General features: G+C 37.0%; 3 protein-coding genes across 3 annotated transcripts; 1 reads left to right on the plus strand and 2 right to left on the minus strand.

The window, feature by feature from the left end:
• The first annotated feature begins 7,552 nt into the window (after nucleotides 1-7,552).
• LOC104104258 (uncharacterized) lies at nucleotides 7,553-9,023 on the plus strand. The gene is made up of 3 exons (XM_009612287.4): nucleotides 7,553-8,037; nucleotides 8,131-8,282; nucleotides 8,585-9,023. The coding sequence occupies exons 1-3, from the start codon at nucleotides 7,704-7,706 to the stop codon at nucleotides 8,672-8,674; spliced, it is 576 nt and encodes a 191-aa protein (XP_009610582.1). The 5' UTR covers nucleotides 7,553-7,703; the 3' UTR covers nucleotides 8,675-9,023.
• A 4,741-nt stretch (nucleotides 9,024-13,764) lies between these two features.
• On the minus strand, nucleotides 13,765-14,877 carry LOC104104264 (pentatricopeptide repeat-containing protein At2g29760, chloroplastic-like). The gene has a single exon (XM_009612295.2). The coding sequence runs from the start codon at nucleotides 14,875-14,877 to the stop codon at nucleotides 13,765-13,767; it is 1,113 nt and encodes a 370-aa protein (XP_009610590.2).
• Nucleotides 14,878-15,792: 915 nt separating this feature from the next.
• Nucleotides 15,793-18,098, minus strand: LOC104104260 (LIM domain-containing protein WLIM1-like). The gene is made up of 5 exons (XM_009612288.4): nucleotides 17,775-18,098; nucleotides 16,895-16,991; nucleotides 16,757-16,797; nucleotides 16,556-16,645; nucleotides 15,793-16,321 (listed from the first exon to the last, which is right to left on the minus strand). The coding sequence occupies exons 1-5, from the start codon at nucleotides 17,910-17,912 to the stop codon at nucleotides 16,115-16,117; spliced, it is 573 nt and encodes a 190-aa protein (XP_009610583.1). The 5' UTR covers nucleotides 17,913-18,098; the 3' UTR covers nucleotides 15,793-16,114.
• Nucleotides 18,099-23,126: the final 5,028 nt, after the last annotated feature.

Raw genomic sequence — 23,126 nt, forward strand, 5'->3', positions numbered from 1 at the left:
AAAATAGACTTTACCTGAAGTAGAAACTTTATACAATTCGTATGGGTGAAAGTACCTCTATTCTCTCTCATCTTGACACCTTTGATTCCATTCTTATGGATTTGAGTAATATAGATGCTGAAATTAAAGATGAGGATCAAACCGTGTTACTGCTTTGTTCTCTACTCCCATCTTTTAAGCATATAAGAGATACTATACTTTATGAAAAAGATAATATCTCTTATAAAGATATTAAATCTATCTTAAAATCAAAAGAACAAATAGATAGTGATATTACTGGGGAAGCTAGTGGAACTCAAGCGGAAGTTGGCTTGTTTGTTAGGGGCAAATCCGACTCAAAATCCAGATACAATAATTTAGAGTGTCGCTATTGTCATAAGAAAAGTCATATTATCTCCGAATGCTATAAGTTGAAAAATAAAGAAAAGCATAAGGAAAGAAAAAATAAGCACAAAAATACTGACACTGCCGAAGCAAGTATAGCTGGTGATGAGACTGAGGGAAAGCAACTAATAATAGTTTCAAATCTAACAATGAGTGAATTTTAGATTCGGGTTGTGCTTATCATATTTGTCCCAATTGGGATTTATTTACCACATATGAATTTATTGGAGGTGGAGTTGTCTTGATGGGCAACAATGCTGGCTGCAAAGTTTTTGGAAAAGGTACAGTGCGAATCAAAATGCACGATGGTGTGGTGAGAATTCTCACCGATGTTAGACATATTCCTGACTTGAAGAAAAATCTCATCTCTTTGGGCACTCTAGAATCTCTTGGGTGCAAGTACACAGGTGAAGGTGGAGTTCTGAAAGTTTCTCATGGTGCTCTTGTGATCATGAAAACACACAGATCTGGTTTGTTGTATATTTTATTGGAATCCACTGTTATAGGCCCTACTACAGTTTCGGTATCAGACAACTTGTCTGATTTTGATAGCATTAAATTTTGACATATGCCCATTGGAGTTTTTGCGGAGAGGGTGGAGCAAATTTACTATATCATCCAAAATTAGGCCAAGGTGGAGATTTGTAATATGGCAAATATTTTAGCTAATGAAATCCATCTCACATAAGCATAAGCATATTTACACAGTGTAGACTTTGTTGATAATATTCTTTGGGACCCAAAAATATTGTATGTGTGGTGAATATCATTTGCACAAGTTGTATCTTTTCTTTTACAACTAAGAGGCCAAGACTTTTTTGCCTATAAAAGGAAAGGACATTAGTTCATTTTAAGCACACCAACAAGACTTGAGTTTTCATTTCTTGTTTCTTCCTTTCCTCCTTTATTAAAAGTGTTTTGTATGAGAGCTGAGTATTGGGAAGCACTTGTGTGAACCCTTTCTTTGGAGTGATCTTGTGAGGTTATTCTCTTAGGGTATTTGTGATTAATTAGAGTATTTACTCTAATTTTGTACTCTCTTTTGTACTCTTATTGGTATAGCGAAATTATTCCTCTCCGTTTGTGGACGTAGGTCACATTGATCGAATTACGTTAAATTGGTGTCTTTCTTTATCTACTTTAATTGCCGTTATTATCAACTTACATTGTCTTTGTTATTGTCATTATAACTTTGTTTGACTAAATTTTGCACTGCTCGAGTTCCGATCCTAACAATATTTATAAGTAAGTCTCCTTAAATGTGAGATTTGCAATCTTAAAAATAAAAGAGTTAGCTATTGGCTACTATAAATGTTAATGTGGTGGTGTAAAAATTTCATTAACACGTATACAACTTAAACTCCATACATAATACAGTAATACACACATATATCCTCGTTGGGTATACAAACTCAATATATATCCTTGAAATAGGCCACACGTATCAGCGCCAAATCATGGCTCGGTCCAAGTCAAGTCAAACCAGATTTTTATACAGACACATCTATTTCGTGAGCTAAGAAGTTACTATATTTCTAAAAAATATTCATGGCAAATAATAATATTTTTTTCCTTTTCTTTTCTATTCTTTTCATTTGTTGAAAGGTAAATGAGAGGAAACGACCTTGAAAAGGGAAAAACAGAAATGATTTAATTATATACATCGATTTTGCAGATGAATTTTGCATAATCAGTGCAATTTAACCTCTTGAGAATGTTATTTGTCTAATTTTCTAGGATACTAGCTCCACCGATTGTAAGTAGTTACATTTAATCACTTTTTAAAGTGTTATCCTAATAGTTTATACATCATTAATAAGCTATCCGTGTGCAAAAGTTAAACCGATCGAGACAGAAATAAGAGTACCAAACGCTAATATAGTTCTCTTAATTTTAGCAAAATCTTGATCAATGTTGGAATGTACACTGCCACCATTCTGGTTCAGGCACCCTTTTCACGAAGAGATGAACTTTATTCTACGAGGTTAATGTGCAGACAAATGCTACCTAGTTCAAACTTAGGTACCATTTCACAAAAATACAACGAAAAAAGTCACCCTTTTTGCTTTACTTTTTCTGCACTAGAAACATCAATAGTGAAAAGTGGAAAGAACATTACAAGAATTTTCTGAAATCTGAAGAAAAATGTATAAATGACACAAAGTCACGATCTAGTATTAAAATTATATAATAAGAGATAGTGTAGCCAAATCATAGTGGTGGTACTGGAGGGAGAAACAAAGGGAAAAAGGACCACCATGAATTGTCATTCGTCGGATATGAAGACAGAAAAACCATAGGATATTTTGGCCCAGGCACTTTGATATTCTTTGTTCTCCCTTTCTTGGGTTATTGGCAAAGGAAACCACTTGATCTGTACCTTCTTGTTTCTTTCCAAATTCCAACCACCAATCATACACTATCTGCTACTTTTTCTTGAGATAGAATGGGGTTGTTACTTGTTAGGTTGGTAGAAAACAATTTAACCCATTATGTTTTTACATTTCCTGTTATCTTTGAAGATATCTTTCTGTTTAATATTATGGGCACAACTGGTTTTTTAAGTCAGAGACACGAGTAGAGAGAGAGAGACTATAGACGAGCCCCGTTACAAAACAAAGCGACCTTATCTCTTTATCATATGATCAAATAACATACAGCTATGTGAATATTATATCAATGGGCGGATATATAGACTATAGACACAGTGAGTTCAACAGAACTCAACCTCTAACTCAGATTATGTGTGTCTGTATGTTTGGAAAAGAATGAACACATATTAAAAGTTAAATTCACTAACTCTAAATTTTGAATTTGTCATATTACATGGTCGACAACGTACCAGACCCCACTTATGAGAATACATTAGGTCAGTGCACGTGACACTCTCCTTTACCCCCCTCAAGCTAGGGAAAATGAAGATATTCTTCATCCCTAGCTTGGACACCAAAAAGGAATGTTGAAGCCTACTCATTCCCTTGGTCAAGATATTCGCTTGTTGCTCAATAGAAGACAAATAGACAGTACGTATCAGGCCTTATTGAATCTTCTCGCGAATAAAGTGACAATCGATATCTATGTACTTGGTGCGCTCATGAAAAACAGGATTAGTGGTAATCTGGATGGCGTATTTGCTGTCACAATGCAGAGGAACAGGGAGGGACATCTCAATATCAAACTCCCCAAACAAACCAATGAGCCACACAAGTTCAACCACCGTAGAAGCTAAACTTCGATACTCAGCCTCCGCGGAATTCTTGAAATAGTGCTTTGCTTTTTTGACTTCTAGGAGATAAGAGAATCTCCAAACTTCACAACAAAACCAGTAATTAATCTCCTGGTATTGGGACAAGAGAGGTCAAATCAACATCACAATATGCAACCGAGGAGGCAGAGCTAGAGGCAGAAAGAAAGATCCCCAAGCGAGGCTCCTATTTGATATATAGGACTATCCTCAGAGCAGCAACCATGTGTGATTCCTTGGGCGCATGCATAAATTGGCTGAGGCACTGAACTGCAAAAGCAATGTCAAGTCTGGTGATAATCAAGTATAATAACCTCCCAATCAACCTTTGGAAGGTACCCGGATCAGGCAAAACATGATCAATGGTGGGAGCAGGACCAACATGTTGATCAAACTCAGAAGTTGTCAGCTTTTGATTGGGTTCCATGGGCGCCCCAAAAGGCCTAGGACCAGAAATTCCCATATCTGATATCAATTCCAAGACATACTTCCTTTGATGCATGACTATCTATGTGCTATTCCTTGCAAACTCAATGCCCAGAAAGTATCGAAGATCTCCCAGATCTTTGATTTTAAAATTGTGCTGAAGTATGTCTTTAGTTTCTTAGATAAGGCTCAAATAATCCCCAGTAATGAGAAGGTCATCCACATATACCAAAAACTGTAATGAGAAAATCAGTCTGTTAATAGCTGTTGATGTACTAGTTGTCGTACCGCTCGATTCATCTGCAATCGCAAATAAATTAGTGAAATTGCACCAAATCGTACAAAATTAGGGTTACAAGTCCTAAAGTCGAAGCTAATTCTCTCGATTTTCTTTAATTGAACGAAAAAAATTCCTAGAATTTCTCGGTTGATTGCTCTGATACCATGATAAAATTTATAATCTAGGCTGAAACAACCAATCCTACCAGATGAAGACGAAGCTACGTGAAGCGAAAGAGGAAGCAATGAAACAGTGGAAAATTCTAGAGAGGGAGAGAATTTTGTAATAGAATATTGTAACAGCTTATCTTTTACAAATGAGAAGTTACAGAATATATACACCGACTAACATATCCAACTAATTGCGAGAGTGTTAAGTAACTAAACAGGTAACCACTCACTACTACTAACTATAGTCTAACAACTAAGGTTAAATACAGAGTATGCATATCAGTATAAGTAAGCTAAGTGACTTCTGTGCACGTGACACTCTCCTTTGCGGTTGTATTACATGGTCGACTAATCCATTGAAGAATCTTTTTGAGTACGACTTGCACAAATGTATGGATGCATTGCAGCCATGCATGCATTAACACTCAAGACTTGTTATCATCCTCTTTATCAAAAGTCTAGAAAGTATATGGCATTACTATGGAACGAGTAATTTGAATCACGGGCATGAGGCTCACTAGCGCATGAGTGATGATTGCAAAGAAGCCCATGTATTACTGTTTCAACTACTTATAATAAGATCTTCATTTTTGTCAAAAGAAAGCTACTCAGTATCATTGAAACAATTGATTAACTATCACAAGCGCTTCATTTTATAGGCTCCGATCTATCTTCTTTTCTTCTTGACTAGGACTAAACAGACTAATGCATTATAGAATGTGTTGACCAATTTTTCACTATTTGGTCAAAACGTAATCTTTAAGTTAATAGGATCAGGCCAATGACTTCAGATTTCAGTATGCTTTCTTGATTCTCACGTTTCGACAGGTCTTTGGGTTCAATTTCTCTTGAATATTCTGAGGAGTCTACTGTTTTAGGGTGATTACCTAAGAATATTATAGATGTCCTTTCATATAGAAAGACATCTCGATTTTTCGCTTAAAATGATAAAATGCATTTAAAAGGTTCTATGTTACTACATTTGATTTAACAAACGGTAGATGTGATGTTTTGGTTCATGAACCGAAATTACTCAACGCCACGTTGTAGGAACTTTTAGCAATTAACATATTCTCAGTAAAAATGCCACAAGATAAATTTGACTTTGTGGCGAAACATTACCCTCAAAGAATACTGTTTTCCAAAATAAAAATATATGGGCAAGGGAGAAGAAGAGAATTTTATATTGATTTATGTTCCTTTTAGGGGAAGCAAAAATGGTATTAAGTCAGATAAATAACAGAGGCTGCTGAGTGAAAAAAGAAATAAAGCTGGCTTATTTTTTCTTTTTTCCACCAAAGAATAAAGCTGACTAAGACAAAAACGAACAAAAACCAGTGTCGCATATTGCACGAGCAAAGATGTTTAAAGGACAAAATAAAATATATATTTTATTCACTTTTCTCTCTTATTTACCAGAAACTTTTAAAAAAAGATAAAGAAACGTTTTCATACGCGACAAGCACTTATGAGGGGTGTTTGGATGTGGTGCATGCTTATGGTGTGAATGTTCCTGAGGGTCCCACATTCATGAAAAAACTCATCCTATAATTCCCCCCACGGAATTTCACGCCTTGAGTTTTTGTTTTGTTTGGAGAGCCACGCCAAACATCCCCTTCCATCTCAATCAATTTTCTCCCCCTTTTTCCCAGCTTCATACCTATCACGTGCACTTCAATCCCCAACGTCAATAACCCTTTTGACGTTATATTCGAGGGTGAGAAAAAATAACTTTTGAAACTCCTATTTGTAACTTTTTACATTATGTTTGATTTATAAAAGAATGAAATATTTTTTATAATCATACAAAATTTATAGTATATTTAAGATCATAAATTTTAAAATTTTATTCATTTATTAAATTTTATGTCGTCAAGTTAAACTATGATAATTGAAACAAAGGACTATCTTTAGTAGGACTATCTTTGGTGGAGAATATTTTATTTTACTTGTATATAAAGGAGTTTATGTAAAAGAGTATAGATTATCTTTTAGATGAAGAATTTTTATTGATTTCTCGTTCATTATAGTATCCGATATTCGTATTGCACACAAATTAATATGCTTTTGCAAACTTAAACTACACTAAAGAGAGAAGTATTTTATTCTCAATATTCGGACTTGATATTTTTAATTAAGAATAAAAGAAATATATTCATTTCAGTAAAAAAGAAAAATAGGTGACGTCAATTTGAGCTTAATTAAAGTGATTACAAAGAAGCAGGTAGAAGTTGGCGCGTTAGTTGAGTTACTGGAGTAATGGATAGCGGTAAAAGCTTTGGCCGTCGAATGACGTAAAGCATGTGTTTACGTGGGAGAATAGCAATACCTTCTCATACTTTCTTTAAATAGTGTACTCCTCTACTTCTGACTTGAAAAGAAAAAGTATTGCACAACAGCTGCTCCTTAAATTCTTCGTAACGTATCTTCCATTATTATAAAATTAAGAGGTTTAAAATCAATTATTATACAATTTAAGATTTAAATAATTCAATACTAAGAAAACCAGACAAAAGAAAAAGGTTCAAATTTGTTTTTCTATAAACTGTAATATTCACCATTTTTTTCTCAATTTCACAAAACGGATTGAGAAGTTTAAAATAGCTTGCTTTAACAACTATTAAGTGTTCAAATAAAAGACAAGCAAGCACTTGTATTTATTAGGTTATTCTATCTATTTTTTATGAATATATTATCCCCGTGGTATCATAATATGTGATACATACATATAATATGTATACTAACGACGAGAGTATATTTTAGGTCAATTTTTAAGGAGAACAAAGTTAAGCAAAAGTTAAAAAGTTTAGAAACAATGGAAAAATTAGTTTAGGGTCTAATCTTGGTCTTTTTTTTAAACTTTGTGTAGCTTCCACATTTTTCTTAGAATTGAATTAATTAATTCCAAAATATATTAATAATTTTAAACTGTTTAATTATTACTATATGGAAGATACGTTACGAATATTTGGGGCGAGGGGCGCCAAAGTAGTAATTAATCCGGCGTCAGTAATAATAATAATAAGTGGTGGTGTGGGCTCTGTTCCTGAGGCGAATGTGGCTATAAAGAGATCTATTGTTCTTCGTTATCTCCCTTGCCCTGTTCACTTTCCACTACTATTTCTTCTCCACAAAAACAATAGAGAGAGAGAGAGAGAGAGACTCAAAACAGAAGCTTTTTAGTATAATATTGAGAGAGATGGGGAACTGCCAAGCCATTGATAATGCAACACTCCTTATACAACACCCCAGTGGTAGAGTTGATAAACTCTATTGGCCTGTCACTGCTAACGAAATCATGAAAATGAATCCAGGCCATTATGTTGCTCTTCTTCTTACTACTACCACCTTGTGTCCGCCCACTAACCCCGCCTCCGCCACCGCCACCGCCACCGCCACCGCCACCACAAACAGAAATAACCGTGTAAGCAAAAATACTGGTAATATGCCAGTCCGTATAACGCGGATTAAGCTTCTCAAGCCAACGGATACACTTGTTTTGGGTCATGTTTACAGACTAATTACTACTCAAGGTTGGTTCTTTCTTTTCTTTTATGGTTAATTAAGTGCTGAAATACTTTTGATTACTGAGTTTGTAATATAATCTTTGTGTGTGGCTTATGCAGAGGTGATGAAAGGGTTATGGGCTAAGAAGTATGCCAAGAAGAAGCAGCAGCTAGACTCCGGGGAGGTACAAGAGAAGTCAACTCATGAGAATTTATCAACTTCACAGTCCAAGAATGGACAAAGAAGATCTGAAATGGACAACTCCAAACAGGTGATTTCCCTTTTTCAAACTTCATGCCTATCTATGAAGAACTTTTATAAAAAAAAAAGAAGAAGAAGGAATGAAGAAGATAGGATAAAGATCATATTTTGTTTTTTTGGGGGTTTCTATTTGAGTTTCAAAATTACTTATTTCTCTTTCATCTTTTGAAAGGATAAAAATAGAAAGAAAAAAAATTAGCGTCATCAATTAATAGCAGTTTGGAATTCTGGTTATTATACTTACCAGTTTCGATAAAATATCACTACGAAATTTTCTTTCTTTAATTATATAATAATTGTAAAATTATTCAGGTGAAACAAGAAAAGCATCGGAGCTCAACAGGTGCAAAACCGAGAACATGGCATCCCAAACTCCACAGCATATCTGAGGCTACAAGCTGAGACTTTGATGCTTCTATTTGGATTTGTGTATGAGATATTCTGGACTAGGAAAAGGAGAAACCATATTTCCACCAGAAAATTAATAGAAAAGGAAAAAAATGGGTAGTTTTTCGTCATAAAATTAGAGCTAGCTAGCACGTCTAGCTATGCAGAATTAATCACATGTACAGCAGATATGATCAGAATGGAAACCCCCAAAAAAGAACTCACATGGCTTAACTTTGTAATCATTTGGATGCCTTCTTTAATTGAAAACATTGTACGCTTTGTTGGAATCACCAAATTTTGTTACTTGTTTGGACTCTAATAGAGACTTCGAACGTTGAATGAAATTATGATTTGCGTTTGAGTAACACTTGCACACAATTAGTGAAGTTCTTTTTGAAAGTTAATTTCAACCTATTCACCGTAGAGAATAGATGTTAAATGAAAATGACTACTTTAAATATTTTATTACTAATTTTGTAATATTATAATCTTTAGATCGTGAAATACAAAGAATTCGAACAGATGAATGTCAAGTTTTTATCTTTTATTAGTAAAAAGGTCAAATTTGTTCATGTACTATTTGAAATCACCCTTAAGGAAACTCTTTTGCCCTTGACCCTTCGTGGGGCTCCAATCTGTGAGTTAATTCTAACCATGGTAAAAAATTGAACAATTTTCTCAAATTTCAAGACTAATGAAGTTCGCCTATTTCTCATTGGAGTGTCCCTTAATGACGGAGAAAACTTGCTCTCTGATTTAGCAAACAAAATTTGGAACTGTCCCTTTTTAAAATTTTTCTCTATATTACTAGGAACATTATAGTAATAAAAATTTGTCGCTTCACCCCCTTTATGAGCTAAGCTTATATATAGAGCCCAGATAAAATAGAAAAAGGAAAAAGATATTCCAAAAATTTACCCAACAATCATAGAAATATAAATAGTTTCTCCTTGCAATGATCAAGGTGATATAGTTTTAGTAGTGATCATGAGTGCGTCAATGCTTTTAAATCCAACTTCAACTTTTATAACAAAAAGGGAGCACAATTGCAAAAGCCAGTGGAGAGGAAATGAGAGAGACGGAACAAAGAGAGCAAATGGAAAAAGTATAAGATATTTGAGAGTGAAAGTGTGAAAAAACACCTCAAATGACAAAAGGAAACAAACGAGACAGCAAGCCAAAAAGTGTCATATGCATGCGTGCATTATTATTTGGTAGGATATGTTTAGCTTCATATATTCCTAATACCTTTTTGATTTGCCAAATAAAATTGGGTCCTCCTTAATGACCTTGCTAGCTAAATCTTTTTCCTAGTTTCTTATTTGGTGTCCATTGAAACCCGACTAATCTCGATTCATATTGCGTAAATTCATTAAAGAGGAAAACGTTCTCTACTAGATTTTTTAATTTTTAAAGCTCAAATTCGAGAACTTAATTAAAAATAGAGGAATCAAATACATTCTATCAAAAAACGTGGCGGTGGACCTAGGTAGTCAAACGTCAAATAAATTCATCATTCATCAGAAATAAACACATACCCCATGAAATGCTATCTAATCATTCGTAGTTCCTACCTAGATTAATCAAACTCTAGATGTGGCACCCTACTAAGAATGGCTCTTATTATATGCCATTCTTCTATAGCTTTTCATGGGATAAATCACGTAGTAATAGTTTGATAATGAAGCTACAACAATGATTTCTAAGTTGAATTGTCACACATTTAATTAGCGTCCCATTAATTTCTCTTTTAGATTTTCTCTTTTATATTCCTTTTTCTAATTCATTTTCTTTTCTGATGTGTGGTAACTACATATACGAATCAAATGCAAAAGAATTTATTTCATATTTACCGAAAGCATAAATATTTATACGATTAGCGCAATTTAACCCCGTTATTTGCTCTTTTTAAGGTTACTGATATTACTGATTATAAATAACTATTTCTAATAACTTTAAAGGTAACATGATAATTAACTTTTACATTGTTATTGTATAGAAGTTAAACTTGATGCAAAATAGTGGTTTCTTGAAAAAGTGAAGGTTTAATTAGGAACTTCATTTAATCTTCTTTGGAACAAAGATTGGGTTGCGCTGGCTAATGCTTTTTCGGTGAATCAACATAGGTTGATATGAGATTAGCAATGAAATTATCAACGTGCTACTCTTTATATGTTCCACACCTTTAGTTATTCATGGTTGTGACACTGACAATAAAGACAGGATGGTGATATGGGAAAATGGGAAAAGAAAGCCTATATTATGAAAGGATACAAAAATTTGGGATATTCCAAATATAAATCAATTTTCTAACGGTATAATTCATTGATTTTGGATGATCCAATTCCTCTTTACTTTAATGCTTTTAGAATGTTGCTCAAAGGAACGAAAGATTAGTTCCAAGAATTATCTGATTAAGCAAGATCTAATAAAAGAGTTTTGAATAATTCCTTCACGACTTATGATTTCTTTTCAAATAATGACCATCAGATGTTATGATACATTCACGTATTTGGCATATTAAACAAAACGATAAGAACAACCCCATCTTAATTCCCATGGTGAGGCCCATTTCCACAAACTTAATAATCACACTCTTAACAAATAATAGCATCAATAGTATTAAAAAACGAAGCTTTTACCTGAAAAATCCATAGGCAGAGCATCTCACTAAGATTATTTTAGGATCCACTAAGAAAAGAGTCCCTAATCCAATATTGTTGTGAAAATTAATGGATAATCTGCACACCTGGAATGAACTCTCAGGCCAATTCATTTTATTTATATTGAAGGAGCCACAATATACCCCACTTCGGCAAAACAAACTATTCTCAGATTCTAATTCAAGATGAGAAAGTAATCTGCTTAATCATTATAAGACTTGGCAGTCTATAATAAAAGCATTTTTTTGTGACAGGTATTTATAATGAATATGGGACAACAACTGATGAAGCAAAGTTTATAAGAATATTTGTAATAATAATGCTTCGTTCATTTTTGACTTAAAGCAATCATTTTAGTCATCTTTTGTTGCACTGGAATAAGCGTGCATCATTCCCCTTCTTCTAGTTTCCCTACCAAAGCCAATTAGATCCTTCTTTTCTTTTAGATTTTCTCAGCTAATAGCCTAACGTACTAGTTGGAGAAAACAAAAGATAACTTTCTCACAGCTCCCAACTTTCTAAATTTTTTCTGTTTTTTTATGGACATAAATTTGGTCGGAATTAGAAAAAAGAAGTTTTTGAAGTTGAAGTCGAAAAATGGTATTTTGAATGTGTAGAAACAAAGTTTGGGTGGATTTTCTTCAATTTAATTTTATACTTTTGAGTACTGTTTCTTTCGGTTCATTTTCTTATTATCTTGTTGTTCTGCTTGTTGCTAATGCTCTCTTTTCTATCTTTCCTTGAGGCGAGGGTCTATCGGAAACAGTCTCTCTACCATCAAAGTGGGGATAATATCTGGGTACACACTACCCTCCCCAAACCCACTCGTGAAATTATACTAGGTTTGTTGACTTTTAAGATCTAAGTAGTGAATCAAATCAAAGTACATATTGGTTCTTACATCAGTTTAGGTGGATTTTCTTACTTTTAGTTTGATTCGGTTTTTCTTCAACATTTTTACTTTCAGATGCTTTGATGGAGTAAAAAGGTAGAGGCGCTACTATCTGGAGAGAAATTTAGCCAAGTCTCCCACTGGTTTCTGACCACAGGAACTTAGACGAATCAAATTAAGATGATGGCATTAATGTAGCTGTGGTCCAAACAAAAAATTGTGGCAGATCATATCCATTGTACGACCTTCATTTGATTTGCAGCTTCCCAATTTAAAATATGAAGAAAACTCGTAACCAACCCCAACAACCGTTTTGCATCTCTTACGTCTTTAACTTTCTCCACCTAAAATTTCAGAGCCACCAGAGTATGATGGTAATGTTATTGTGAAGGTCCATTAATTTTGGTAAATCAGTGCAAGTACCTCACAAGTATATATCTACATTACTTGTCCAATATCCTCTCGAAATCAAGTTAAACTTGAGTTAGTGTCTTACCTCAAAGGGTATGCATTTGCTTAAAATGGGCCAAGTAATTTAGGAGCATAAGATCATGGAAGATGGATGCAGAAGATCTTTACAACCATATATCAAGAACTTATGCCACAACAAACTGATAAAAGTATAATACAAAAGATGAAACAAGTCTGCGAGTAAAATTGAGAGATAGAGAACATAGGAGAAATAAATTGCATACGTTGTTATTGAACTCGGAATTTAGCGAGAATTCCAGGAAAGAAGCCAAAGCAAATCTGAAGTGGAATGCAAAAAGTGACACACAAGACATATGTGATATAGCTCAATAAAGCAAAACAGAGATGCAGGAAGTTAGAGATAAAATTTGACGCACTCATATAGCAGTCGGAATATGAACCATTGTCACTCGTTAGGCTTCCCGATATAATTGATCTGAACGGACAATTCGAATACCAGAACATCCTTCCATCCCTCGTTCAACTGATCTACAGGGGCTCTCATACAATTGAAAAATACATCATGTCTAAAGAATTTTAACTTTCTGATGCACCTTATGCATGATGCCTCATAACAAAAGCGAACCCTTCCGTTTGGGTGGTAAAGTAGATCCAAAATCATTAAAAACGATAGGAACCTGACACTTGATATAAAGAAGATAGGAACCTCCAACTTCAGTTTTGTCCTATAAAGTTAAAATCTAAAATCAGAACAGTCTTACAACTTATGATCTGCTACTAACAGTTTGTTCAACATTTTTTTTTACAGATATACGTGTTCTTTCCCAGAACTCATTATTACGAGTAGTCATCGTAGCAAATTTCTTCTTCTGAAAGTGCAAAAATCAGAAGCAGTCTAAAAAAAGGATCTCTATGTCATAAACTTCAGAAATGCCCTTCAAATCTGATGGCAGTCACGATGAATCCTTAACTTCATAATGTGAATATTCAAGTCCCAGAAAACATATTCACGGAACCAAACGTGACGGCTAGCTTTTCACCAAGCCAAGCTGCTGCTTCCTCGTTCTCTCGCTCAATGAACGATATCATATGCGTGGGGTTAGCAACAATGCCTTCTAGGAGAGCACTATCCATAGTTCGTTTAATTTGTTCAGAACTTTTAAAATCTGTGGGTGTAACTTATCAGCAACACGAAACTCGTGAACAACACCATTCACCTCGATCCAACTACATCCAATGTCCAAATGCGTCTTTCTCTGACCCATTGCCTTCCTCACTTCAGAAACTTTGTTCCAGTTGCCTAGAGATGCATACAGATTAGAGAGCAGTACCTCACTTCCACTGGGTCCATCATAGTTAAGCTTCTTTATAAAATCTATAATGCTGTAACCGAGGAAAATGTTGCGATGAATTCTACAGGCACTGAGCAAAGCCCTCCATATAACTATATCAGGTTTTACCTGCATGCTCTTGACAACTTCAAGTGCCTTTTCCAAGTATCCAGCACGGCCAAGTAAATCAACATAACAGCCATAGTGTTCAATCTGAGGCTTAAGTCCCCATAAGGTCTCCATGTTATAGAAAATTGAAGAACCCTCTTCTACCAGACCTGAATGGCTACAGGCGTTAAGCACTCCTATAATAGTCACTTCATTTGGATTAACATTTTCATCCAACATCCTGTTAAACACAGTTAAGGAATCCTCACCAAGCCCGTGATATGATAACCCCGATATCATACTTGTGAAATTGTGTACATCAGGTCTTGGAATTCTATTGAAAATCAATCTTGCACAGTCTATTCTCCCACATTTTGCATACATGTCAATAAGAGCAGTAGAAATATTTGAACTATTGGGAACTTCATTCCTCATAATATAAGAATGAATCCAGTTTCCCTGTTCTAAGGCCCCAAGATTAGCACAAGCAGATAGAGCACAAACAAGAACAGCCTCATTAGGCCTTACCTTATCCTCAACGGCAAAAAGCATTTCATTCAAATATGTAAGTACCTCCATATACCTTCTGTATCCAGCAAACCCCGATATGATAACAGCCCAAGAGACATCATTTCGCAGTGGCATTTTATAAAAGATTTCACAAGCTTGATCCATCTCATCATTATTTGCATACCCACATACCAAACTAGTCCAAGAGAACACATCTCTTTCAGTCATTTTATCAAAAACTTTGTAAGCATCGTCTGTAATCTTGAAAACCGCATACATATTAATCAATGAATTACCCACATATAAGTTTGATTCCAGCCCATTTTTCACCACTAACCCGTGAACAATTTTTCCGTGTACAATTGATCGTTGGTGGGCACATGATGTAACAATGAAAGTGAAAGTATACTCATCTGGATGAACCCGAATCAGGGGATCTAAATTCAACAGTTGGCGAAAAAGACTGAAACTTTCTGAAGAATTTTGGAGTTTGCAATAGGTTCTGATAATCAGATTCCATATTAGAATGGGGGGTGAAGGCAGAGGATAGTGAAAGAACAAAAGTCTTGCTGAGGTGAACTCCTTAATGTGCAGGTAACAGTGAATGAGAGAATTAACAAAAGAAGCAGTTGATGAGAAGGATTGTGCGAGTATTTGAGCATGTATTTGCTTTAGTTGGGATTTAGGTGGGCGTTGGTGTAGCAATTTAGATAATTCTTTTCGAGTTATGTGAATATTCTGGCTGGGAATTCTGTTATCTGTTGATGAATAACAGATTCGACATTTGGGACCAGTTAAGTGTTTGGCTTTACGCCACGAAAGCAAGCGCATTTGAAAGATTCCCAAAGAAGAGAGAAACTGGAAATCAATTAGGCGCCTCAGCTCTAGGCCTACTAAATATTCAGTGCCTGCACTAAATTCTGTCTTTAGGGGAGGGGGAGGGGGAGGGGGGGAATAAGTGAAAACTCAATGATGTCAAATAAAACTAGTTTTTAGAAGTTTACTTGACAAATTCAGTTACAAAGACTTCAAGCTAACTGAGTGAACCTAACTCCCCGTGCGTAGTCACAGTTGATGTTGTACAAATTATAAGATGATTTTGTTATTATCTAGGAGAATAAGGATAGGCCAAGTGATCACATGGAATTTAGTAATTGAGTGTAAGTAGTCAAAAGAAATTGCAACAAAAGAAACTGAAAAATGAATTTACTTAGTTTATAAACCAAGGAAAGACTATTCCCTGATAGAAGCCACACCAATTTCCGGACAACCACAAGAGCAATCCCATTATACATACTTTAGGCAAAACTATGATGTTTAGCAAGTAAAATACACACCAAAAGAAAAAGAAAAAAGAACTGAAACTCTGTTGACTCTCTCATGAAAATATCACATATAGGCATTGATAATAACCCTCTTGTATGTATTAACCTCTTGACCTGATTAAGGCCAGAAAGCTGACTCTCGATGTTGTATTGCAAAATCACACAAACACGAAAACTTTCATGGCAGAACTCTATGCTTTTCCATTTGCAATCACCCCTTTAATCTTCTCTTGGTCTTCCATGTGGCTGAAGTTGCCTCTTTGCTTGAATAGCTGGGTGTGATGGTGCCTACAATACAACTTATGATCATGAGCCACATAATTTGATGGACTAATCACACAGCCCCCATGGCTACATTTGAAACATGCCCTGTGGTACGACGTGCCATCAACAGCCACCTGTGAAATAGCAATGAGTATAATAAGTATATATGTTGATCTAAGAGGAAAAAGGGAGCTTTCAACATTTCATAAATTCTTATTTTCTGGTGAATACAGAACAAATGATTAGATTGCCTACATTAGGGCACTCAGGCTTGGATTTCAAATGAGAGATCAATGTCTATAGTGTTATTATTCATCGTTTTCCACTAATGCTAACTACTAAACAGAAAAGAAAATGTCAGTATGTACCTTTTCGAGGGGGTAAACGGTTTTCTTGCAGGATACACATTTATCTTGAGTTCCACCAAACAAAGCTGAAACTTTGCTGTTTGATTGACCCTGGATAGATCAGTAACACAACACAAGTGAGGTCAGCGGTTAAAGAGAAGAGAATGGTGTATGCTTAACGGATCATAAGAGATCTTGACATTAGAATCAATCATGGAATACCTGATCAGCAGATCTTTCCCTGGCTGTTCTTGGAGCTCCTACTGCAAACAATACAACGAGCAAGTGAAAACAAGCTTCAAAGGAATAAGTGATGCAAAAAATACTTATAAGAAATATCGACTTGGTAGCTCTAGTTACCTTCAAAACTCTTGTTCAGGCTTCCAGTCATTTTGAACAGTTGATCAAAGTGAGGTCTACAGTATAAAACTCCTTCATAGGAGTTGTAGTTACTTAGCTGCACAAGTTTAAACAGGACAAGGAAATTAAGATCAAGAAATCTATTTATTGATTGATGAAAAAGACACGGAAAGTGATGCAAAAGATACATGAGAGAATAGTACTAAATCAAGTAGCGCAAACCAAAGAGAGATTTAACAAAGTTGTCAGAAACAAAGACATGCTTTGTCCTCTAAATTGGAGGAAGAGCTGCAATTTCAACACAAACCAAGAGTTGTACTGTCATAGCTAGCAAGTTAGTTGTTAAGTTGAGGATCTGGCTTCAAGACCAGAATGCAAACAGGCCACTTAACTCCTCAACCAAATAGTGAAGGAAAAAGTATGTCATTTAGCATAGAGACCAAAGAAATGCCAGCACTTGCGCAATAGAACAACTAATCAGAATTTACAAATTCATGGTTTATCCTTTGCACTATCTTTTGAAAAAGCTAATAAATCTAGAATTTACAGTTCAACTAAATAGGAGAATCAGTGACAGTATAAGAGGTTAATGAGGATTAAGAGAAGACAATATTTAAGTTAGCAATACAATCAGTTTTTATGTAACAAATGATCCTGCCCAGCTTCAAATGCAAAAATTGGATTTTTACATATTTCACCTAAGAAAGAAGTAGTACCAAATTCTCAACCTTTTAATAACATTAGGAGAAAAAAAATACACTGCTTTCAGGATAATAAATGTCGACCATAAATGATCTCAAGCAATCAGAAAGCCACTATATATAGGCCATAATAAAAGAGGAGGATATACTATATAATTGTCAGAAAATGAAGTAATCACCTTAAGAGTACCCTTGCAATGATGACATCTGAAACAAGCCTTGTGATAGACTTTGCTGTCAGCCTTAAGTTGATCAACCAAGTAGACAGTTTTCTCACAGGCCTTACACTTCTGTGTTGTCCCTCCAAATGTTGCCATTCCCTTTTTCTCTGCAGATAGATAGATCTCTACTCAAAATTCAATCCCTCAAATTCTGATCCAGTAAGCCAAAAAAAAGAGACCCTTTTCTCCTTTTTCCAGGAATAGTCTCTCACTTTGAAAATTTGAGTAAATTACAGCTGAGAAGAAGTTCGGGCGTTACCGACGTGTTGAATACTTATTAGTAGTAGTAGTAGGGGAGGACAGGCCTTTTCAATTGTGAATAGATTATTGTCTGTCCACATTGTGGGTGTGGGGCATTACGGCCAATTAAAATTTGAATTTTTGTTCGCTAATTCCATTGACTCCTGCAAAGTTATAGTGGACGGACAATAATATCCATTACTGAAACACGCGCCGATTGTTAAGAGAATTATGGCTTCCGCCAACTATAATTTTGGCTTTTGTGCGTTGTATGTACCGCAGCATTTAATAATCGTTAGTGACTTAAGTAGCCTATTTTTTCTAGGAATTAGTAACACATAGACGTGATATTGACTCTATTGTTGAGATGATTGTTACCAATTGTATCGTATTGTATTGTTATTTTAAATATGCTATTTGTTTTGATTGTTATTAAAATTTTATTATATCGTATTGTTAAATAAGATTAATGTATCTCTATAACAGACCGGAACAGTACCTGTAATGACAACATCAGATGCAACTGCCTCCGTCCTAGCAGGAAGGACATAATATCTAGCCTGGCCTCCCCCTCTAGGGCGACCTCTACCTGTCCGACCTTCACCTCTAGCTGGTTGTGCGGGTGGGGTGGTAGCTAATGCTGTAACCATAGCCTGAGGACCTGGTGGAGCACGCGGTGCCTAAGAAATCTGTGGAGGCGTGACTGATGTGACTGGCTCGGGTCTGATCGATTGGACTGACCACCGAAAACACCTCGTACATAAGGTACACTGAACAGTGGCGGTGCATAATAGGGATCTTGGGGCCTGGCAGTGGCCGGAGCACCGCTGGCAGCTAGAAGTGCTGAATGAACAAGGCTGCCCATATAACCCCTGCCATGACGAGCTGCCGCTGGGGCACGAGCACCACTGTAAGTGCCAGACTCTCAAGACCTCTTGGCCTCTCTCTCCTCTCTATCCCGAGTCAGCATACCCTCCAACCTCCTAGCAATGCCTACTACCTGCTGGTACGCAATATCCATCTCCAACTCTCGGGCCATACTCAATCTGATACTGGGGTTGGGCCCCTCAATAAACCGACGAACCCGCTCTCGAATAGTAGCAATCAAGGCTGGTGCATGACTAGCAAATCACTTAATCGGATATACTCTGACACGATCATAGAACCCTGGTGCAACTGCTCAAACTATGCGCGTCAAGCATCTCTGAGACTCTGGGGAACATACTCCCTCAAGAACATATCTGAGAACTGAGTCCAAGTGAGTGAAGCTGCCTCGGCCGGACTATCCAACTCGTATGCGCACCACCACTGATAGGCCGCTCATCTAAGTTGGAACGTAGTGAAAGAAACCCCACTGGTCTCCGCAATACCCACAATACGGAGGATACAATGGCACTCCTCAAGAAAACCCTAGGCATCATCTGACGCCAAGCCACTAAAAGTAGGAGGGTGGTACTTTTGGTACCTCTCGAGCCTGAGCTGCTCCGCCTCAGAAGTTGTTGCCCTAAGCTCAAGCTGAACTGGAGCTACCGGCTATATCGATATGATTTATGGAACCTGGTCGACCTGAACCCGCTGCTCTGGGGTACTGGCGACAGGAGCCTGTGCTCCTCCCCCGACCTGAGATGTGGTAGGAGCAAGAGGTATCAATCCTGCCTGAACCTAGGTGATGAACATGCTCAGAAACTGGGCTAGAGTCTCATGGAGAGCTGGTGTAGTAACAGGCGTCTCAAGTGCCTGTCCTCCAACTGGAGCTACTGGTGGCTCCTCTGTAGCAGCTCGTGTGGGTGCTTTGGTTGCACCATGTGGACGTTCTCGACCTCTACCCCGGGCCCGGCCTCTCGCGACTCTAGCAGGGGGCACGTGTGTCTGATCATCCGATCCAGTTGTACGTGTCCTCACCATCTGTGAGAAAATAGAAAGACATAAGTTTAGAGTCCGAAGTCAAAATCTCTCACAATAAGGAATCAAAGAAAGTAAAACTTTTCCTAACTGTTCCATAGCTTCCCTAAGATAAGTACAGACGTCTCTGTACCGATCCGCGAGACTCTACTAAACTTGTTTGTGATTCGTAACACCTATGAACCTAGAGCTCTGATACCAACTTGTCACGAGCCCGATTCACCCTTCATAGGATGTCGTGATGGCACCTAGTCTCTAAGACTAGGTAAGCCTAACAAATTTGCAGAATAACATAATATAAATCTGAAGCCGAATTCTCAACACATGAAGTAAATATAAAACTACAAATCAATAATTACAACTCCCAAAATCCGGTAGAAATAAGTCACAAGCTTCTAAGAGAAAATACGGAATGTTTCTATACATCAAAGTCTAAAGGAAATAAGAGAAGCAACATAATAAGGATAGAGAGGGACTCCAATGTCTGTGGACGTTGGCAGATATACCTTGAAGTCTCCACGTACAGTCCAACTCACTAGTATCTGGTCTGATAGGAAGAACCTGGATCTGCACAAAAAGATATGCAGAGTGCAGTATGAGTACGCCACAACGGTACCCAATAAGTGCCAAACCTAAGCTTGGTAGAGTAGTGACGAGGTCAGGTCAGGACCCTACTAGTTTAAAAGGGAAGTAAGGCAGAAGATATAATAATATTTGAAATGACTGAGAATTTAAATAACGAGAAGCTTCAGAAAATAATAGCACAACAAATAGAGGTAAACAACAGTGCGCTCCCGAGGTACCGCCTCATAGTCCCAAATGTAAGTATGCAGTACATGGGGGATCTCCCGAGGAACTGCCTCATAGTCCCAAAGTAAATATGCAGTATAGGGGATCTCCAGAGGAACTGCCTCGTAGTCCCAAAGTAAATATGCAGTACAGAGGGATATCCCGAGGAACCGCCTCGTAGTCCCAAAGTAAATATGCAGTACATGGGGATCTCCAGAGAAATCGCCTCGTAGTCCTAAAGTAAATATGCAGTACATGAGGATCTCCTGAGGAACCGTCTCGTAGTCCCAAAGTAATTATGCAGTACATGAGGATCTCTAGAGGAACCGCCTTGTAGTCCCAAAGTAAATATACAGTACAGGGAGATCTCCCGAGGAATCGTCTCGTAGTCCCAAAATAAATATGCAACAAATAACCGAAGGAACAACGAATTTACAACAAGAATTTTACAGTTAAAGATTTAATTCAAATCAAGGGAAGCAGGTAATTCAACTAAGCATGTTGCACAAATTGCAAGTAAGAGTTAAGGAACGTAGACATGCGATACTAGGCTAAACATGATTACTACATATGCTAAGGCAACTCAGTTAACGAATTTAAAAGAAGACAACTCAGCAAGAACCAAAATTTTATCAATTAGCCCGTGTACTCACTCGTCACCTCGCGTACACGACGCTCATATATCACAAAGTATTACAACAGTACCACATCCTAAGGGGATTTCTCCCACACAAAGTTAGACAAGTCACTTATCTCAAATCTCGCTCAATCAATCAATAAGAATGCCTTTCCCTCGACTTTCCAACTCCGAATGGCCAAAATCTAGCCAAAAGCAATTGCATTTCATGAATAAAACTACAAGAAACTAATTTAATTAATAAATTTATGACTTTAGCAAAGAATCGAAAAATTGCCCCAAAAAGTCGACTAGGGCCCACGTCTCGGAATCGGGTAAAAGTCAAAAAATACGAACACCCATTCGATATCGAGTTCACCCATACTACCAAAATCCGACACCAAGTCGCTACTCAAATCTCCAAATTTAACTCTCCAAATCCCTAGCCTCAACTCCCAAATTCCACCTTAAATACACACTAACTAGGTGAAAAAATCAATGGGGAAACAAGATTATTGATAAAAAATAAGCACAAGGGACTTGCCTCAAGAAATCACTCGAAAATGCTCTCAAAACTCGTCCTACACCGAGGTTGCAAAGTCCAAAATGAGAAAAATCACGAAACCTTTCGGTTTTAAGCACTGCCCATGCTTTTCGCACTTGCGGCCAATTCTACCGCACCCGCGGAACCGCTTTTGCGGTAAATTTCTCCGCTTCTGTTGAAATCACTTAAGTCTCTCAAGGCCCGCACCTGCGCTCCAGGTTCACCTGTGGATGCGCTTCTGCGGCCCGTGATCCGCTTCTGCGGAAACAACTCCTAGCACATATTCCGCTTCTGCGGGTGCGCATATGCGCAAACACGCCCGCATCTGCGGACAGACCTACCCACACTCGTCCGCTCCTGCGTTCAATCTTCCGCAGAAGCGACTCCGCTTCTGCGGCCTTCACACCGCACTTGCGACCACTGGCCATCCTTCTCGCCTCCGCATCTGCGACTCCCAACTCGCTTATGTGAGAGCGCACTGCGGCCAAACCCATTGCAGGTGCGATGACACCAGAACCAGCCCAACACTAGAAATCTTCTAAGTCCAATAATAATCCGTTAACCACCCGAAACTTACCCGAGTCCCCCGGGACCTCAACCAACTATACCAACAAGTCCTAAAATATCATACAGACTTAGTCGAGCCCTTAGATCACATCAAACAACGCCAAAAACACAAATTGCGCATCGATTCAAGCCTAATGAACTTCAAACTTCTACATTCGACGCCGAAAACTATCAAATCAAGTCCGATTGACCTCAAAATTTGCACACAAGTCATAATTGACATTACGAACCTACTCCAACTCAAAAAGTCCACTCCCGATCAAACTTCCCAAAAATCATCTCATTTTCCAACTTTTGAACTTCTCATTTCTTTGTTAATTAAGTGTTCAAGGTGCACATATGTCATATTGAAAATTTTGTTATCTCAAATTACTTTGCATCAGATAAATTTAACGAGCGACGTCAAAGCATCTCAGATAATATTATATAAACATTTAGTAAGAGAACTAGTAAACTCTCCAGAAGTATACTAATGTCTTTAATTATCTACCAAATGCTTTTGGTGAAACTAACAAATCATATGGTATGTTCCTTTTTATCTAAATTATTTGAAGGGCAAGTATATGGTCAACAAGGAAGATGTCAAATTGTTGAAAAGTCATCAAAGTATAAAGACGCAAAGCTCCTCTACGAAAGAAGATTTAAAAAAACA

This window comes from Nicotiana tomentosiformis, chromosome 3 (assembly GCF_000390325.3).
Source record: "Nicotiana tomentosiformis chromosome 3, ASM39032v3, whole genome shotgun sequence".
In the NCBI taxonomy this organism is placed as follows: domain Eukaryota; kingdom Viridiplantae; phylum Streptophyta; class Magnoliopsida; order Solanales; family Solanaceae; genus Nicotiana; species Nicotiana tomentosiformis.

What these genes read in the sequence shown, in the direction of transcription:
- LOC104104260 (XM_009612288.4), bottom strand. Translation starts at nt 17,912, where the DNA reads ATGGCAACATTTGGAGGGACAACACAGAAGTGTAAGGCCTGTGAGAAA. An exon ending in ATTGCAAGGGTACTCTTAAG is followed by an intron (nt 16,992 to 17,774) that starts GTGATTACTTCA and finishes AAACTTGTGCAG; the next exon opens with CTAAGTAACTACAACTCCTA. An exon ending in CCTGAACAAGAGTTTTGAAG is followed by an intron (nt 16,798 to 16,894) that starts GTAACTAGAGCT and finishes TATTGTTTGCAG; the next exon opens with TAGGAGCTCCAAGAACAGCC.
- LOC104104258 (XM_009612287.4), top strand. Translation starts at nt 7,704, where the DNA reads ATGGGGAACTGCCAAGCCATTGATAATGCAACACTCCTTATACAACAC. An exon ending in CAGACTAATTACTACTCAAG is followed by an intron (nt 8,038 to 8,130) that starts GTTGGTTCTTTC and finishes TGGCTTATGCAG; the next exon opens with AGGTGATGAAAGGGTTATGG. An exon ending in AAATGGACAACTCCAAACAG is followed by an intron (nt 8,283 to 8,584) that starts GTGATTTCCCTT and finishes AAAATTATTCAG; the next exon opens with GTGAAACAAGAAAAGCATCG.
- LOC104104264 (XM_009612295.2), bottom strand. Translation starts at nt 14,877, where the DNA reads ATGTATGCGGTTTTCAAGATTACAGACGATGCTTACAAAGTTTTTGAT.